This window comes from Pieris rapae, chromosome 8 (assembly GCF_905147795.1).
Source record: "Pieris rapae chromosome 8, ilPieRapa1.1, whole genome shotgun sequence".
NCBI classification, from domain to species: domain Eukaryota; kingdom Metazoa; phylum Arthropoda; class Insecta; order Lepidoptera; family Pieridae; genus Pieris; species Pieris rapae.
Window position 1 is genome coordinate 10,730,605 of NC_059516.1, and position 19,164 is coordinate 10,749,768.

The 19,164-nt window shown below is 36.1% G+C and overlaps 5 protein-coding genes across 11 annotated transcripts; 3 read left to right on the plus strand and 2 right to left on the minus strand.

Annotated features, from left to right (window-relative positions):
* Positions 1-1,945: 1,945 nt before the first annotated feature.
* Positions 1,946-6,101, plus strand: LOC110992035 (protein Peter pan). Its single transcript, XM_022257686.2, has 9 exons — positions 1,946-2,242; positions 2,993-3,145; positions 3,255-3,425; positions 3,528-3,650; positions 4,024-4,085; positions 4,162-4,315; positions 4,391-4,491; positions 4,580-4,708; positions 5,673-6,101. The coding sequence occupies exons 1-9, from the start codon at positions 2,057-2,059 to the stop codon at positions 6,064-6,066; spliced, it is 1,473 nt and encodes a 490-aa protein (XP_022113378.2). The 5' UTR covers positions 1,946-2,056; the 3' UTR covers positions 6,067-6,101.
* Positions 6,099-9,666, minus strand: LOC110992034 (DNA replication licensing factor Mcm3). 2 transcript variants are annotated; one of them, XM_022257685.2, is made up of 10 exons: positions 9,313-9,666; positions 8,963-9,240; positions 8,719-8,893; positions 8,412-8,650; positions 8,088-8,327; positions 7,447-7,959; positions 7,285-7,375; positions 6,842-7,198; positions 6,666-6,773; positions 6,099-6,600 (listed from the first exon to the last, which is right to left on the minus strand). In XM_022257685.2, the coding sequence occupies exons 1-10, from the start codon at positions 9,382-9,384 to the stop codon at positions 6,268-6,270; spliced, it is 2,406 nt and encodes an 801-aa protein (XP_022113377.2). In that variant the 5' UTR covers positions 9,385-9,666; the 3' UTR covers positions 6,099-6,267. The 2 variants fall into 2 exon arrangements, with proteins under 2 accessions (XP_022113377.2, XP_022113376.2); XM_022257684.2 differs by having other exon boundaries at positions 6,099-6,603; positions 9,313-9,664.
* Positions 9,667-9,926: 260 nt separating this feature from the next.
* LOC110992091 (esterase AAEL000016) lies at positions 9,927-11,281 on the plus strand. Of its 2 annotated transcripts, XM_022257760.2 has the most exons (5): positions 9,927-10,004; positions 10,090-10,335; positions 10,589-10,786; positions 10,855-10,995; positions 11,106-11,281. In XM_022257760.2, the coding sequence occupies exons 2-5, from the start codon at positions 10,119-10,121 to the stop codon at positions 11,270-11,272; spliced, it is 723 nt and encodes a 240-aa protein (XP_022113452.1). In that variant the 5' UTR covers positions 9,927-10,004; positions 10,090-10,118; the 3' UTR covers positions 11,273-11,281. The 2 variants fall into 2 exon arrangements, with proteins under 2 accessions (XP_022113452.1, XP_022113451.1); XM_022257759.2 differs by lacking the exon at positions 9,927-10,004 and having other exon boundaries at positions 10,011-10,335.
* A 1,059-nt stretch (positions 11,282-12,340) lies between these two features.
* On the plus strand, positions 12,341-15,448 carry LOC110992088 (tRNA (guanine(10)-N2)-methyltransferase homolog). Of its 3 annotated transcripts, none has more exons than XR_002600149.2 (8): positions 12,341-12,507; positions 12,597-12,980; positions 13,410-13,544; positions 13,620-13,883; positions 14,528-14,666; positions 14,750-14,948; positions 15,087-15,243; positions 15,311-15,448. XR_002600149.2 is itself a non-coding variant. In XM_022257756.2 (8 exons), the coding sequence occupies exons 1-8, from the start codon at positions 12,451-12,453 to the stop codon at positions 15,429-15,431; spliced, it is 1,470 nt and encodes a 489-aa protein (XP_022113448.2). In that variant the 5' UTR covers positions 12,341-12,450; the 3' UTR covers positions 15,432-15,448. The 3 variants fall into 3 exon arrangements, 2 of the variants coding, with proteins under 2 accessions (XP_022113448.2, XP_045485099.1); XM_022257756.2 differs by having other exon boundaries at positions 15,073-15,243; XM_045629143.1 differs by having other exon boundaries at positions 12,597-12,893; positions 15,073-15,243.
* Positions 15,449-15,505: 57 nt separating this feature from the next.
* On the minus strand, positions 15,506-18,650 carry LOC110992090 (ER membrane protein complex subunit 2). 3 transcript variants are annotated; one of them, XM_022257758.2, is made up of 7 exons: positions 18,455-18,650; positions 17,917-18,008; positions 17,591-17,701; positions 16,939-17,089; positions 16,497-16,797; positions 16,322-16,417; positions 15,506-16,257 (listed from the first exon to the last, which is right to left on the minus strand). In XM_022257758.2, the coding sequence occupies exons 2-7, from the start codon at positions 17,954-17,956 to the stop codon at positions 16,099-16,101; spliced, it is 858 nt and encodes a 285-aa protein (XP_022113450.2). In that variant the 5' UTR covers positions 17,957-18,008; positions 18,455-18,650; the 3' UTR covers positions 15,506-16,098. The 3 variants fall into 3 exon arrangements, with proteins under 3 accessions (XP_022113450.2, XP_045485100.1, XP_045485101.1); XM_045629144.1 differs by having other exon boundaries at positions 17,917-18,014; positions 18,455-18,649; XM_045629145.1 differs by lacking the exon at positions 18,455-18,650 and adding an exon at positions 18,319-18,343 and having other exon boundaries at positions 17,917-18,014.
* Positions 18,651-19,164: the final 514 nt, after the last annotated feature.

The following is a 19,164-nucleotide window of genomic DNA, read 5'->3' on the forward strand; positions in this document are numbered from 1 at the left end:
GTTCGAATCAAGGTCCCCTACTAAGGTACTCCTACATACTCAGTATAATCAAATTCAAGGTATTGAATCATAAACCCAACCCTGAAATCAAGAAACCTGAGGCTTACGCCTAAACTTTTGGATGTACCGATGATTAATTATACTGAAATAATTCGATACCACATGGATTACGGTTTGTTCCAACTTTACAATAAAAAAGTCGTGGAAATTATTGACGATCGCCCCCGTTGGGGCAGGATTTAAACAGACTGTTATATACAAAATAAATCAATTAGCTGAATCTTTGTTAAATAAAGATGTGGGTTCTCAAGTCACTAAAAGCTATGGACTTAAAACCATTGACAACATCTCACAATAAAATTCCTCACGTTTCATCTTTACCCTATATTATTATATGTCATTGATATAATAGAAAAGTACAGGTTTACTCGTTACTAATCAAAGCCATAAAGAACACAACGCATTATCAACAAAGTCTATTACCTCATCTTTAATTTTATTTGAGCATTAGTACTTTTGTTATTTTAAGTTAGAAATTTAATACATTTTGTCTTTCCGTTTAGTTTTAGATTATGTACTTGTATCAAACCAGTGAACTACATTGGACATGGCACTGTTTACTTTCTCAAGTGATGGATTTCGTCGTTTCACTTTAATTAAAAGCGAAGTGTCATTAGCAAACAGTACCATCTCGTGAAGCCTTTACAAGAAATGGTAGGTCATTTATATAGACGAGGAATAAGAAGGGTGTAAGGGGTACTCGATGCAAGCAGCACAGATATGGGTCTAATAGTTGTGGGATCAAAATTCGGAAGTGCTGCCCGTTTTGAATAACGGTTTGATTTTACTTAGCTTCATCTGGTCTGTAACGACTCCACAATCTAAACATTCATTAAATATTATAGCTAGCTCTCAACTGATAGCATTGATTGCTGATTAACAAATACAGATACAAGCCAAAGATTGTTCGTTTGTTTTTAATGTTAGTTGTTTAATAATAAAATTTGCTAATATACATCGTGCTTGACTTGTATTATCGTCGGGAGCGACGCTGGCGCGACGTCTCTGTGTGATGTCCTTCGAATGTCGAAATTATTTTAAAAACCCAATGTAGGTAGTGCAGTGCAATGTACTTTTCGCTGTTTGTGACTAACGGTATTATCTATAGTATACTGGCTAAATAGTTTGGGAAAATGTTTTGTGCCTTTAATTTCGTTCGTTTTGTCACTTTGTTTCGCGTATGCCTCTCAAGTGCCTCTGCCAGATAGGTTAACTTAACATTGATCGGGAAGCAAATATGAAACAATTGCTTGTTGTATTAAGTACAATGCGTATCGAAGAAATAGTCGGTACAGCTCCTTCCAATGGGTACAGGTGTTGAAAATGCAGAATGCTGGTGGTTATTTCATGTTTAAGTCTAAGCGAAGTTTTCTTTACAGTGTGTTTCCTTACCTTTAAGTAATGCGTTCTAGAAATATTTTTTACCGTGATGGGGACGGTGATGACAAAATTAAAGAACAGAATGCTGATCGCTATCCTTCGATTTCAACATAACAATCACACATATGACTATCAGAAGTATTTGCTGCAACAGCTTCCAACCAACTTCCAATTTACTTGCTGGCAAAAAAATTTAAGCTGCTTCGAACATCAGCCGTGTGAGTAAACCTTGCGCCAGTACTATACTCATCAGTTGTAGTAGATAAATGACGTAGATGGAGAAAGTGCATGGAGAATCTTGATGGTGCCCTAATGTTGCTGGCAGATAGTACAGAATCTTTTTAAAGTAGAAATGATGTATTAAAGTTAAAATAAAATATACACTACAACTTCATTTTATTATAATAGTTCGGCTGCATTTCAGGCTACGGATAATGAAATTCGGCTATATTAGGCTAGTTTTGCTGGGAAAAATGGCGATATCAGTCCATGTGTCGTTGGCAACACTGATCCTTAATTGTCTTTTCGCTTAGAGTAAGGTGTAACTGTAACCTCAAAACCCACGTTATTTACACGACAAAAACATTAAATTATAATATATTTTTATTTGAAAAATATGGGTAAACGTAAGGGCAAATGTGTCAAAAGAAATTCGTCGACAAAACAAGCGGCAGAGCCTGAACATGTTGTCAAAGCGCCACATTCTTTTGTTATTCATAGAGGAAATTGTTCTAAAAATCTTATGGAACTTACAAAAGACTTTAGAAAGATAATGGAACCATTTACTGCATCACAGTTGAAGGTATAGTTTAGTTCTAGACCCGAGTATATATTATTGCCATGTTTTTATTGCTTCAAAACATTTGTTAGAAAAGAAAACATCAATAAATAACATAAATGTTAAGTTTCTTTTTCTTATTATATATGTAATATGTATTTTTGCACTTCTTGCAAAAGGAAATAAATATATTTAATAAAATAAGGTAGTTATTTTATTTAATATATTTTTCCTTTACTCACAGTGGTTGCCTGGAAGAAATTGCTCGTAAGCAATAAGGCCGCCAGTTGCCCTCCTTTTGATTTAATTATGTTCAATGTATTGAATTGTAAACCCAACCCAAAAGATATATTGCTTTATCTGAATAGCTCTTGTCTTACAATTTTATGACAAACAGGGATTGTGTTAGAGACCATGGTCAGCCACTGTTTACTCTCATTTGCATCTTCTGAATGATTAAAATTATTGAGGTTAATTGTTTTTTTTTCATTATTGACAAATTCTGACAATAACACCTTTATTATTTTAATGTGTGACTACTTTGAGAGCTGTTTATTTATCATATACTAATAATTTTATGATTAATGGTGGTATTTTAGAATGAAGATGTTTCAACCAGTTGAGACTTATAAAAATAAGATAATAAAAGATTCCATTTGTGGAATAAATTTGAAAATTCAGATCAACAAAAAATTAGGTCAAACCCCAATTTTGAACTACATATTAAGATATCTACAAGTAATTCACCCAAAGCTGTTTATTTTTATGCTACAGGAGAGAAAGAAAAATACCATTAAAGATTTTTTGTCTGTATCTGGTTATCTCCACGTGTCCCACATGATGGTATTTACAGAAACAGAACTTGGCACATATATGAGATTGGCAAGATTACCTCGTGGACCCACCCTCACTTTTAGGGTTCAGAATGTAAGCAATTCTAATAGTTATAAAATATATATAATATAATATATAATAATATATAAATTTATAGAAAAAATTATGTCATTGATTTACATTTAATATTTTTTTATTGCAGTATAGTTTAGCAAGAGATGTGGTCTCATCACTCCGAAAACAGTATGTGAATGCTAGGGCATTTCAAAATGCTCCATTAATAGTGCTAAATAGTTTTTCCGGTGAAGGCATGCACATGAAACTTATGGCTACTATGTTCCAGAACATGTTCCCAACAATAAACATAACAAATGTTAGTCAATTAATCATCTGTTAAGTTTTATCTGTTGCATTTTATATCAGTTTTTAAATATGTGCTTAGTTTGAGGGCTGATACAGGCTAGTGGTTTTACAGGTGAAACTAAAAAACATAAGACGGTGTGTTTTAATGAACTACAACCCAACAACAAAACTGATTGACATGAGGCATTACATTATACGAGCTATACCTGTTGGATTAAACAAAGGTGTTAAAAAGGTAATTTAATTGAATGCAGTGTTTATAGTAGAGCTGATTACAAAGTATACTTGGTGTTTGCTAATAGTGTATGCAATCAATATATCACTGATTTATATTTATTGAAATTTGAAATCAATAAACTCAATAACTATATATTCCTGAGTAACAAGGGCTATATTTATTACCAAATTATTTTAAAAATAATAATAAGATGTCAGAAAGAGCATTAAGTGTTATTTATTAAAATAACATTGTCTTGATTGACAGAACTTGTTCTTAAGATAACAAAATAGCAAAAAAGCCATTTGAACCGAGTATGAGTACTTTTAAAAACATGTAACACTTCTGAGCATTATCAAATTGCATACAGTTAATTTAATATGTCTTACAGATGGTACAAGGGAAGATTCCTAATCTTAATAGATGCAAAGACATGTCAGAATTTTTTGATAAGTAAGTATATTTAAAAATTGTGGAAATTTATTAAGTCACAAAAATAAGTACAAGTAATTGTTATCTACTTCTACAGAGCAGCCCTTCTATCGGAAAGTGAGTTTGAAGAGGATGCAACCAACCAAGTGACGCTACCTCAAAGTTTGGCGTCTCGAGGAGCGGCTGAGAATTCTCAGTCAGCTATACGTTTGGTTGAGCTGGGGCCAAGGATGTCTTTGCACCTGATTAAAGTAATTATTGTTTGTTTGTAAACACACTGGTGCTGCAACACCGGCCTGCAATTTGTATACAAATACTCATTTCAGGTTGAAGATGGTTTGATGGATGGTGAGGTTCTGTACCATGAACTCATAGAAAAGACAGATGAAGAAAAAGCACTTATTAAAAAGAAACGGGAAGAGAAAAGGTTACATTACATAGTTAATTTATTTGTTAAATATTATCGATTTTATACAAATAAAAACATGTTCCTCATGTTTCCATTTTCATTTCAGACGATTGAAAGAGAAACGTAAATCTCAACAAGATGAGAATGTCAAACGTAAACAAAAAGAGAAGGAAGACCTGAAACAAAAAGCTCTGGAGGGAATCAAAAAGAAGAAGGAGTTAACTGAGAATCAAAGGTGAGAAGAAATCATAGTTTTAATTCGTAGTCTCTTAGACCAAATACTTCCAGCCAGTCCATTATCATCGGAAGTGCATCGTATATAATGAGAATAAATTGGTCAACTTTACCCCAGATTACTATAGATAGTATGGCTGTTATGCTATAAAATTTCTCTTGCTCACTCTCTTTTACTTTCTATTCTTGATTAAGCTGATGTATGTTATCCTGGTTTAACTGAGTTGCAGCTTGATAACTTAGAGCGCTTACAAAATGTTTACATCAGATTCATTTTTGGACTTCGTAAATTTGACCATATTTCGCAGTTCCGAAGAAAGCTCTATTGGCTACCCATTCGATTGCGGCGTAAGATGCCCATTTTACAACTTCTCTTTAATATTATTTTTAATCCTAAAACCCCTAGTTACTTAAATCAAAATTTTATGTTCCTCTCCGGCGGTAGTTTTGACTTGCGTTCCATAGACAACCTAATTCTTGAAACTCCTATTTATAAACCTTAATTCTATCACTCCTCCTTTACTGTGCAAAGTATCCTGCTTTGGAGTTCCCTACCAATTGATATTAAACGATCGCAATCTTTAAATTTATTAAAAAAGCCTCTTTTTGATCATTTTCTTTCTGCCTATTATAGGTTAACATTTTTATTGGCTTTTAAATTTTTGTTTATAATTATTTTTATTTAATATTATTGCTATTTTTCTTTGATTTTTTTTTAGTTATAGTAACGTTTGTTTTTTTAACTTTTTTTTTCTTAATTGTTTTTCATTTTTTGTACTCTACCCTCTGTTGGTGTTTCTTTATCGTTGTTTCTCATTAGGGTTGCCTGGAAGAAATCGCTTGTAAGCGATAAGGCCGCCCTTTGCCTTATATCTTTTGTAACTGTTTTTTATTTTTGTTATGTGTGTTTTTGTATAAGGCGATAAAGGATAAATAAATATTAAGATATCAATTTGCTATTTCAGGCTGTCGGAGTTGGCGGACGCAGAGGGCCAGGAGCCGGAAGACGACGCCGTCTACTACCGCCAGGAGGTGGGCGCAGAACCCGAACCGGATCTCTTCAACCATAATCCGTCGAGGAAAAGGAAATCTGACGGCACCGACGAACCTAGGGGTTTCAAGAAAATGAGATTAGACAAGAAATTAAATAAAAAATATCAGAATAAAAATGATAAAAGTAAAGAGAAAAACAATACGAGAGCCACAGATCGGGATTCTAGAAATAGACAGCATGGCGGTGGGAAATTCAAAAATTCTGACTCGAGGAACAAACGGCCAGGAGGAAAATTTAATAAGTTTAACAAATTAGGGAACAGTAAATCAAAAGGGGGAAAGAGTAAAGGAAACCAGAGAAAGTGATTCAATTATGTTCTCAAAATAAAGACTAAAAATAAGTGCTTTTTATTTTATTAAAGAATATTAAAACATGTTACTTTTCTCCATTTTCGTAAATTGATCATTCACTGATAACATTTATAATTAATAAAATTATACAAAAATATGAACGTTGATCAAAAAGGCAATAACTTTTAAACTCATTCGCTGAGATTTTGAGAAAGATCAAATTAGAAACACGATGTCGTCCGCCATCATGACCTGGTTGTCGTGAGTCATCGCCGTTAGAGCGGCGGCCACCTCGGCCTGATCGAAAGGTGCGCTCGGGTGCTTCTCGTCGAGGTGGCGCACGATGCGCTCCAGAGGAAGGGAGTTGGCGCGCTCGTCTCGGAACAGCTGTTGCAGCGCGGCCTTGAAGAGGCTCAGCCTGGCCCCGTCCAGCTCGACGGCCCGGGCGGGCGGCGCGGCGGGCTCCGGGACACCGCTCCTGGCGGCTCGCAGAATGGGCTGCGCCTCCTCGTCCGACGAGAACTCGTACGGGTCGGCGCCGTCGCGGTCCTGCTGCATCGATAGATTAACTTCCGCCCTTTCGATCTCGACGGACCCTACCGTGACCAACGTACCGTTTTCCTCGTCCTTTTGGGCTTCGGCCGTCGGTCGGCGTCGGCGCCGTCGTCTGCCTCCTCGGCCGAGGACGCTCGACGCTTGCGCCGCTTCTCCTTGGCGAGCACCTGAAAGCGAACCCGGAAATTAAAGGCCGAAGGCGAGCGGTCGCAGCGAGCGCGGAAGCGGGGCTCACCCTTTTGAAGTAGGCGAAGTGCACCAGGTGAATGGCGGCCAGGGCGTCGCGCTCCGACACGAGAGAGCTGAGGCGGCACTTGGCGTGGGCCGTGGCCAGGCGGATCAGGGTCTCCAGAGTGCGGGCCGTCACCGGTTGCGTCCTGGCCACGTCGGTCTCCGATTCGTCCCGGTTCCTCAGCTTGGCGTACTCGTCGGCGATGGCGTCGGAGGCTTCCTGCGTCAGCTTGGGCTTGATGAGCTTCGCGATGTGGATGTACTTTCGCATGAACTTGGTGCTGAAGATTTGGTCCTTCTTGTTCCGGCTCTTGCCGTGGAGGAGCGGGTCGTACTTTTCGTATATGGTGTCGGCCGCTTCCTGCAAAGTGTTGACTGAACGTGAAAAGGTTTTCTCATCCGAAATTGTTGTTCAACGATTCGACGGATTTAGAGACGAGACGTCACCTCCGCATCTTCGTCGTCGGGATTCTCCGTCGATAGCATTTCAACGCTGCAGCCCATCGGCAGCACTTCGCCGTCCCGCTCTTTCGGATTTCTGCAAAACGATAAAGACATGTTGAGACCCACGCTACGCGTGTCGACGGCGAACGCTCCAGCGGGACTCGCCTGTATCGGTGCATGCGCAGAACGTGCTCGGAGATGGCGTCGTCGTGGTCAGCGTCGGAGACGTCGAGCATGACGAAAAGCAAGTCAAAACGCGACAGCAGCGAGTCCTGCAGGCCGATGTTTTCCATGGGCGTCTTGTAGCGATCGTAGCGGCCGTAGACGGGGTTGGCGGCCGCCAGGACGGCGCAGCGCGCGTTGAGCGACGCGTGCACGCCTGCCTTGGCGATGGTGACGCGGCCTTGCTCCATGACCTCGTGGATGGCCGTGCGGTCCACGTCCGACATCTTGTCGAACTCATCGATGCACACGACGCCGCGGTCCGCCAGCACCATGGCGCCGGCCTCGAGGCGTCGATCTCCCGTGTCGGGATCCGTGGTCACGGCGGCCGTCAGCCCCACGCCCGACGAGCCGCGGCCTGTGGTGGTGATAGCGCGCGGAGCTGTCGAGAGCACGTAGCGCAGAAGCTGAGACTTGGCCACTGACGGGTCTCCGATAAGCAGGATGTTGATGTCCCTGGCGGCCGATTTGTGCTTTATTAATTGTCTTTTTGTAGAATTTCTTGGTTGCTACTTATTCACATACCTAATTGCTATGTATACTCATATACTCATATTTTGGAAGAAAAAGAAGACAGAACTTACCCTCTCAGTCTTGTGCCATTGGGTAAGATTTTCTCCATCCCACCAAGGAGCTGACACAGAATAGCCATTTTGATGTAGTCGTGACCGTGTATAGATGGTGCCAATGATTTACTCAAAAGCTCAAAGATGTCAGTATTAGTCCTCTTAGCAAGTCGCTTGCATAGTTTGATATCCTCCAGAGAAACATTAAGATTCATGTCTTTATTGATTTGGGTTATATTGTTAGCTATGAGTATTGTTCTGGAAAGGATAATATTCACTTACTTTAAATGGCATTTTGTGAACTGTCTAATTTCAACCTTTATTTCCTTATTGAAGACTAACCTAAAAGTACCGGCGGTAAAACTTCCTTGCTTTGATGGCAAGCATCGGTAATTACCCACTATCTGCACTCTGTCCCCAGGCTTACACTTATCTACAAGGTCGTCATCACATACTATATCCACACTCCTGGGAAGTTGCCCAGCTGGTGCCTTCTCTGGCATTTCCTGGACTGTCAATGTTTGATGGTCTTTATACCTTGACAGACCATATTCTGTTTCTAGAGGATTGCCTTCATCATCCTAAAAATAAACTCAGTATAATCATATATAGAATAAAAATCAACAATTATAGTAGTTACAAAAACAACCTTAGTAGGATACACTGCCGTAGTGGGGAAGGCTTCAAATGATGTCAGATCAGTATACTTCCTTTCCATAACCTTCCTTGTAGCTGGGCAATAATGGACACTACGAACTACCTTTGGCCGTACCAGAGACACTCTTGTGACAATTCCTTCCACACATATTAAATTGCCCAAATATCTAAAATATTTTAAAGATTTTAAAAATGAACACTGATTCTTATGAGACTTATATCAAATATTTTTTTACCTAGAAGTTAAACTCCGTGGTGTAACATGTTTTGTACCAAAGCTCCCTGAAAAGGCAACAAAAAACTCTTCCTGGTCCTTAGCATATGTTGGGTCTATAGATGATACATATTCTTTCAACGCTCGCTGAAATGCTATTTGTTCTTCAAATGCATTGTCCAACAAGTTTTTAGCCCTATCAGGATTTTTTCTTCTCAAATCATTTATATTAACAATAAGACGCTTGCACGTCTCACTTATCATTTGTTTCACTCTATTCATATATATACCTTGATCTTCCTGAAACGAAAATTAATATTTATACAAAACTTTGTTTCTTTTTTTTGTTTGAGGTCTAAGTGATAAATTTACCTCATCATCTAGAAATTCCAGATATTCCCTTTGTAAATCCCGTAGCCTTTGATCAAAGTCACCGTCTTCCATAATGGTATGAATTTATTATGTATGGAAAACTTAACCGAATAGCCTCGTAAAAAGCTTAATAATGAATTACAAGTACAGTATTATCTCAAGTTTGAAATTTAACTTTTAAAAGTAAATTTTCAACAGGCATAAAAGAAACTAACAAATTTTGACAGATTTAGAAATAAGCGCGAAACTGAAAGCGCGGGAAACTTCGTTTAAGGTAGACGTATTTTACACGGTGGTGTAAATTTAATTTAATTTTACTAGTTAAAACGCAGAAGATAAGCTGGTAGTTTTCATTTTTTTATTATATGTATCGTCTCACCGTGTAGTGTACTTTTGTAATTTTTGTAAATATTGTATGAACGAGGCCCCCGATCTAGGTCGGGGGTATGATGCCCATATTGGCCGAAATGGATACGGATTACGGATTGTCCGTTATCATCTCGGACAGGTTTCTAGACCAAATACATAAAATTTTATGATAGTGGTGGGTTGCTAGTGTTCAATAATTGAAGATAGATAATTAACTTAAATTTGACAATTTGATACCGTGGCTAGATAAATTAGATATAATATATTATATATACTGTGTCTTAGAGGGAGGTGTAAAATTGCTGCGCATTTTTATATTCTGTGTAAACAATTACTTTTTTAAAAGATTTGTAAATTGTAATCATAAGCTCAGTTGATTTCTATATAAACCTGTTATTTTAATTTCAGTGTCTTGTGATTAGTAATTTTATATTAACATGTCGGATGTAAATTCGGATACAAACCCATCTCCGACCCATAATAAGAATATACGAACAAAGTTAAAAATATTAGCCTTACATGGATACAGACAGAATGGAACTTTGTTTAGCGGCAAAATTGGTTCCTTTCGAAAGGCAGTTTCAAAATATGCTCAGCTTGTTTTTATTTCTGCTCCACATAAGGTTTTTACTGACGATGGAGCTGGAGATGAAGGTACATTTTATATAACAATTTAAAATCAAATTAAGTCATAAGGGTACAATGTTCAACAAGAACAAGAATCATCTTGATATATTTCACATAATTTTAAAAATTCATACATTCAATATACAGTTTTATAATGTAAAGTATACCTTTATAAAAATATATACTCTATTATGAGTCTTAAAAGTCTTGTGTGTATTTCTTTTGGTTATTTTCAATAAATAAATAAAAAGATTTATTTGTTTTTATACTTTATTTATAGATGTTCGCTCTTGGTGGTTCAATGCAGAAGACAATACATACAGTGGCAAATGCTTAGGAGGGCCAGCCATAGGCTTTGAGGTTACTTTAAAACTAATTGAAGATGTTGTTAAGGAATATGGACCATTTGATGGTCTAATGGGTTTTTCTCAAGGAGCTTGTCTTGTAGGCCTGCTTGCGGCTATGCAACAGAAAGGGTGTAGGTTTAAAAAATTTTTTTTATTGAATATTTACTTTGTTTTATTCATATACATGTATATATTTCAGATCTGCCATACACATTTAAGTTTGCAATATTTGCATCAGGATTTCGTTCTGGTAGCTTAGTGCATAAAGGATTTTATGATGAAGATATAGATTTACCTTCTTTGCATGTTTACGGGGAAAGTGATTCTATTATACCTAAAGGTAATGAAGCAGTGAAAATTATGTTATCGAGTTTCTTACTGTAATACTAAATGATTATTGCAATTGTTGGCAAGTTTTTGCTTAGTATAATTAAATCATTCTTATTTCAGAAATGAGTGAGTCTCTAATAAATCTATTCACAAAGCCAATAGTTGCAGAACATTCCGGAGGTCATTATGTGGCTTGCTCAGGTTCTATTAAAGATGCTTATCTAGATTTCTTACATGATAGATACGAAGATATTATAGAAAGTGAGAAATTGCAAAATAAAGACTAAAGATTGTTAGTACTGTTTTATGTTACATAAAAGTATGACAATTATTCTTTGCTTAAGTTATTAAATTTAGATTATACAAAAACCTCTGTGATATATAGATGTTGGGTTGTATTAGGTTTTTGTCACATAAAGATAATGCTAGCTGAGTTTTAACATTACATATAATTGGACAAACCAAGAAACTTCTAATTGAAATAACTTCTGTTGTATCATAACTGGTATGTTTTATTCTTGCTAATGAGCCATCCCTCAAATTGTTATCAAAAGGTAAAGTACAGATTGTACTTTTCTTAAAAGGCTGGCAGTGCACTTCCAGTCTTCTGCTCATTTATATTTGCATACTGCATGACAAGAGTTGAGGTGAACCTTCAAATTTGCTTTGTATTCTATAAACAAATATGTATATAATATTGTAGAGAAAAATTAGAATTAAATCCCTATTTATCATAACATATTGTTTGGATATGTTAAAAAAATTGTCTATATTGTTCACATACAGAAGCAGAGAGCATGAAAAAGTCAACAACATATATTACACAAAAAAGATTTATTACATTTTCTTGTCTATCCATCTGTGCATGCTAATCTCTGAAATTACCTAGTGGAATAGGCTTGGTTTTCACCAGTTGATTCAACTTAGCCCAGAGCTGAAATCTGACTTAATCTATTGCCTATATGTTAGGCAAGTCAGAATTTATATGTACAAACTTAGGGTAGAAAGGCACATGCCTCATAGGGTTTTTTGTTTTGATCTTCGATTATTACTAATGGATTTGGTAATTACGAAATATCAAGTGATTTTTATCTTAATAAAAGCCACCAGTTTAACTGCTATTATTGAAGGTATATAAGCCACCAGAGAAACTAATAAAATGTCGAGATTTTAATTACATTTAAAGCTGAATTTAATCGAGTTAAAATTAATTGTTGCAACATAACGTCGAGCGGTCACAGCGTTGCAGGCTGCGTCTCAGGGACTTCTAAAAACGTATCTGTAGGTTCGTATACATAGCTGTTAATCATCTGTGGTCCTCGTCTTTACCTAATAAAATATGTCAATGCCCGTCTACGGTCAATGCCTAATGCCTATTAATCATTAGTAAACTTTGAGTCTTCCACCTAATGCTCATGATTTGAATACATTTTATTATTCTAATAAATATTTTAATTAAACAGTCATGGCTCGGCGATATTTATTATGGTTTGCGCAAGAGCATTTGGACTTTCGACATGCCGTATGTATCTCTTACTAACCTCTTTGTAACAGTTTTAATAAACTTTTATGAAATTATACTAATTAATTATATTTATTTATACATTTCAGGAAATGCATAGTATTATTTCTATGCTAAATATACCAATAAAATTTATTGAAAATCCATCAATTAATCTCCCATATTGGATAGTGGAACTTCCTTCAGAATTTTGTGCTAAGCAGATAGCGTCAAGATCTGTATTATTGAAAAATTGTTTAGAATTGTGGTCAAGGGCTAAGAGCGAAGCTAAGTTACACGAAAACTTAAAATGTTCTGTAAAAAATAAGTCTGGAAAATGGATAATTCCAAATCATAACATTGAAATAAGTGAATCAGATATTTGCCCAAGTGAACTTCTAGATGCTGTTAGTGATCCAAATAAAACATTCAAAGTGGAAGTTGAAACATTCTGTAAACATTTCACTATGAAGCAAAAAGTTGAAAAGATTGAGGTGTATTCATGTATTTAATTTTATATATTATCTAAAAGTCTTTTCCAAAATACTATCATTAATTAATAACATATTTTTGAAGTTATACTTCTTTTGGTGCGATAAAGAAAAAAGATGATTGATTGATTTTTTTACGATGCACATTCATATATATATTCATATACGATGGTGGTAGTATTTACTAATAATTTGTTTAAATACAATTTTTTTGATTAATTTTAATATTTATCGTTAATCACTACTGCATTTTAGTTATTTTTTTCCATATGCCAAAGAAGTATAACTTCCAAAGCGAAAAAGAGTGTGTATATGTACATGCACTCTTTTTTTTAATTATATGAACTTAGTAATATAAAAATTGAACCTTCATTCATAACTGGTGTTTCTTGAAAATAGAAGAAAAAATATTAACATTATTGATATTTTTAGAAGTTCAGTTATTTACCTTTAGAAGGTGCAGTAAATCTGAACAAACCAGATGTTACATTGTCTTATATAGAGTTTTATGGAGTGGATCCTAACAATGTTCCGCAACAACCTTGTGACTTATTTTTTGGGAAATGGGTAAATATTTTAAACAATTAACTTAAAAATTATGTTTTATATTAATAAATATTTTAAATACCATATTTTATTTAGATAGCAGATGGTCAAAGAGATCTTATAAAATTCCACACTCTTAAAAAACGTGAATTCATTGGGAATACAAGTATGGATGCTCAACTGTCACTTATAATGGCTAATCAGGCACAAGTAGCACCTGGTGATGTGGTTTTAGATCCATTTGTAGGATCTGGCTCTTTGTTGGTGTCAGCGGCACATTTTGGTGGTTACATTTGGGGAGCTGATATAGATTTCATGATGTTGCATGCTCGAACACGCCCCACAAGGGTAGGGCAAAAGGTACAATGTATGTATTTAATAACATATTAAAATTTTATGCACATAATTTCAAACACATATTGGTCACACATGAATGGGTCTAAAGCCTCCCATACACTATGATGAAACACGATGGTTTTCATCCGTTGAATGATTTTGCTCATACATTACAATAAAACACCTCAGTTTTCATTGTGCTGCATCGTCAGTTGTACACACTTCATGTTGCAAAATCGAGTGAGCCTTCAGGTTTAGTTAGTTTATTTCAGCTGAGGTATAGTTATTTTTTTTTCGTATACCATGAATTCGACGCAATTGATAGCAGTGGCAAGTGCTATTTTATCAAAAATAAAGAAATCTTCGGTATGGACTAAAGACTGATTGTTAAAAAGAAAAAAAAATCTCATATAAATTTATTGAATGAGCTGAAGCTGTATCCTGGAGATTAGTTAAATAAACACGTCGGTTATTGTCGGAAAGTCCACACACTTCCGTTTTGACCGACGGTTTTTATCGCAACGATGAAAATGATCGTGTTTCATCGTAGTGTATGGGACGCTTAACGTTTTGTGGAAAGAATTGTGAAAAGTGTATGAAAACTTAGATGTTAGGAAATGCTATACAGTGTCAATTGGAACTATTAGTTTAATCTATGCATCTCACAGGTACGAAACAAAGAGGAAAGTATAAGGGGAAACATGAGGCAGTATGGTATCATGTCCCAATACTTAGATGTGCTGGTCAGTGATTTTTCACGGCCATTGTGGCGACAGGACTTGAAGTTTGATGCCTTAATAACTGATCGTAAGTTTTCATCAACATAACATCACATTGACAAGTAATGATGATAATAATTCAATTTTATGATGATAAAAATTAATTTCAAGCTCCATATGGTGTCAGGGAGCCAACAGAGAAGATTGGTATAGAGAAAGACAACTATACTTTATCTGAGCAACATTTAGACAACCACATACCATCAAAAGTGGAATATGGCTTGCCGCACATCTACAGTGACCTCTTGAACTTTGCTGCTCAACACTTGAATATTGGGAGAAGACTTGTGTGCTGGTACCCTCTCGTAAGGTATCTTATCATTTTATGGCAAGCATTGAGGATTTAGATTGAGTAGTGTTAATTAAGAGGTTTATTGATCTTCCTTAATTATTGCTCAGCCTAATATATAACACCATATTATCTGATATAATAGAGACGAATATTTAGAAGAGCAGCTCCCATCCCACCCTTGTATGCAGTTGGTGGGGAATAGTGAGCAAGTCTTGTCCAGGATGACGGCCAGGCGACTGCTCACGTACCAGAAGATCAGCGACGATATCCCCAACATGCCCCACGACCCTCACGGGGCTGCCCATAACTTCAGGTAGAGGCTAACATTTAATCTTTTTTTCTGTCGCTTTTAATTATTTTCACAAACCTTTAATATTCAGGGACAAGTACTTTGCTGTTGGAGAAATATCGAGACGAGAAAAAAAAGAGAGACGAGCTGAAGAAATAGCAAAAACTGCCTTCTACTTAAAGGCAAAACAGGAAGAATGTAACAAGAAATAAATTTTGTTACTGCTGTATTAATCTTTCATTACTTTTACTATTTAGGAATGACAGACACACAAACAGACGTCGTATACATGTTGAAGGTGCTTTATTTATTTTATAAATTTTATAAACATATTATGATAAATAATCATACGGTACCTGGGTAAAAAGTAAAATATAACAGTATTTATTATTATTATCTATTCTAGTCGAGAACGATTTGAGTTATCGAATTCGCTCGCGTCTGGCCAAACAAGACGAATCTTGAGTGATCTAAATGTCCAGCTTTGTCTCATATAATAATTTATGAAACATATATATTTTGTCGGTATTATTAAAAAATTCGAAACGAAATGTTGAATACTAGAAAGCATGGCTTTCCAGTAGCGAAAATTTACTACGTAACAATTAAAATAAAGACATAGCTCATAAACATACCCAAAAATAAAGACAATCAAAACTATAGTTTTAACCCAAACCTGATCCAGCTTCGTAATTCCATTGCAGGCAATTGGCAAAAGGAATTTATTTATTCTTCAATGGATATATGTATAATAATATATTTATATATTTGCCATTTTCGTACAGTTGTTTGTATACAATTAAATTTGCCCCAAAGATAACTTCGTATACGACGAGCCGACCGTCGCAACGATATGTGTGCACATGGGTCGGTGACATATCAGTCCGCAATGGAAATGGCGAGCATGAGGTCGGTGAGCGAATGGGCGTCGGCTTGCCGTCGGCCGAGTTCGGAGTGCACCCACCGGGACAGCTTCCACACCTCTTTGCGCTTGGCACCGCCCGAAGACTTGTAGTGCCCCAGAAGGTTATTCGTCACCTGCGAAACACCACACTTATTGCGCTGCCAAGTCCTGCCTCGTTCGGCTTGGTTTGTTACTCACCAGATTGAGACCCAGAAGAGCCCTCGCATTGTTTGGGTTCAGCTTCAGAGTCTGGCAGTAGTGAGCTTTGGCCAGCTCCATGTTCTCGACGCCTCCCTACAACGAAAGGAAACCGGTTGTGTGAAAGATTTCGTGGTGTGGTGAAACGGCCTCGAGCGGGCGCCAGGCTACTCACCATGGTGTAGCGGATGTCGGCCAGTCGCTGGTGGAGCAGATGATTGTGCGGCTGATGAAGAAGTAGCTCCTCGGTGCAGAAGAGGGCTCGCGAGTAATCGGCCACCTCCAGATACAGCTCGGCCAGCTGCTGCCACGCCTCCATGTCCGCCGTGAACCTCTTCAGGTAGTCGACGAGCTCTTTTATGGCGTCGGAGAGCAGGCCTTGGGCCTTCAGCGAGGCCACGCGACGCTTGCGCGCAGGTGCATTGGTCTCGTCCACTTTTATGATTTCGTCTAGGACGTATTGCGCCGTATCGTATCTGCGACCACAAAATTCTCGATTGCTCGATGCGATTCTCTGAATGGTCTTAGAGGGCTTAAGCTCCCGCAACATGCATTTGTTGCAATATGCAAGGTTAAGATTTTTATTTTTTTAACTTAGCAATACTAATCATACTTACTGCCCTTGAGCTTCGAGGCAGAGTGCTTTGTACCTCATAACCCTAAGACTTCCAGGGAACTGTTCAAGTAGGAGTTCCAACCACATAAGAGCCATATTATAACTATGTTGGTCAAGCATGGCAACTAATAGCTGTTCTGCAACTATATATTCTGTAACAAAGCTATATAAAAATATTTCTCCTTATAGGTTACTAGCTGCTTCCGCGAACTTCGTTTCTCCTTAATGCCTAGCCTACCTTTTTAGTACATGCCAACATGGAACACTTTGCTATGCTACCCCCTTTTTTATTTTTTGGTTGATTTTTTACACCTTGGGTCCGAAAAACCCTAATATCTTACGGAACCCTATTTTTGTTCAAAATTAAATATAGCCTATATTACTCGTGGATAATGTAGCTTTCGAATGGTGAAAGAATTCTAAAAATCGGTCCAGTAGTTTATGAGCCTATTCATTACAAACAAACAAAGTTTTCCTCTTAATATTAGTGTAGATTAATGGCTATTATTGGTGTATGCAAGATTTTTTATAGAAAATGTCATTTTTTATTAAGAAAGCCCACCAAATATACCACCAATGTATAAGAGTAACAATTCACACAGAATTACACCTGAAGTGAATAAACGTTGAGGCAAGTCGTAATAAATACTTACTTTCATTGGGTCTACTATCTAAATTTTTATATATTTTTTCCCAGACTAGAACCCATTCGCTAAATTTTCTCTCATTGTTGTCTCTCCATTTACGAATTAAGTCAAAGGCCTCTGAAATATTATAAGAGAGCACTGTATATACAATTTAGAGTATTTACTGTCTACCACATTTACATGTACTACTAAGACTTACAAACATTTTATTCCATTGTATCAATTAAACTTAAACATCAAAAACTATTATGCCATGCTTCGTAAGCAGTTATATACTTATTCAGCTACATAACATATGAAATTTATTATATCTTTAAATAAATGTTATTTACCATTTATGCCTAAGTCTTCATAATTAATTGAATCTGACATTTTCTCCTTTTTATAAGTTCTTGAAATTTAGGTTTGTTGAGGAGTAAAGAGTCTGAAACTTAAATATTGTATTATTAGTCTCATCACTATATAATTGAGTATAAATTTAATAAAATTTAGGTCATAATTGCATCTTTTCAATACCAGTTTTTGGTAAAAAAATACTATCATTGCTATTCTTCTGATTAAGTAATTAACAACTATCTGGCCAAAACAGGTGATAAAAGTGGAACATTAGCTAAACTAGTCACTTAAATCTTAACCCAAATATAAAATATACAAATATCATTTAGGACAGCAGATTAACTTTAGTCAAGAAGTCAGTGCATAAAAATGAACTTGACAAAATTAGAAATGTGCACCTTGGACAAAGTTGCATCACAAAAGTTGTTCATTCTAATTCATATTTTACAGCTACAGAAGTCACTTATCAACTGGAAGATATTCGATAATAATTAGAACAAATACCTTTAAATTCAAGTCATTTTAATATCTTACCAAACAGCTAAACCTTAAATCCGTAACAAAGAGTCAAAGTAGGCTTCTTGTAAAAGGGATTATAGTTCATAAACTAGAAGTCATGTTTATATTACTGGGTAATGCATGTATTCAATTCAACCATCCAACATTGGAATTTGGATAGAAAGATAATGCTGATTATTTTTTTTAATTTTATGACCTGGTAACCTAGACCTATAGGCTATAAGTCATAATATGCTGATTTACACATATTAGGTCCACAGACGTAATAGTCGACTGTCGAGCATTTATCCTGAAGTTAAAACTAGCAATCACAGATCAATAAATGAATTAGAATTTAGATACTAGTGACCACTTAGAGTACGCGCCAGTGATTTAATATATTATAATATCATGTAAAATAAAAAATAATAATAGTTTTTTTTTACTTTAGCAAATAAAGATTAACGTTACTTGACTATTATTTTATTGAGAAGTTATTTAAACATTATTAATATCGTAATGTTTAAATAACTCCGCAACAAAATAATTAGAAATCAATTCATGAGAAATATTCAAATAGAATGATTCCAAATCGAATTCCGAAATCGGTCCAGAGGTTTGATGCTGATGATGTAACCAAGGGAATTAGGGATTAATTTTTATGTATATAATATAATATAGATTGTATGTCTGTAACTCTGTGGCATTTGTTTACAGATAATATTCTTTACAGAGTATAATACAGT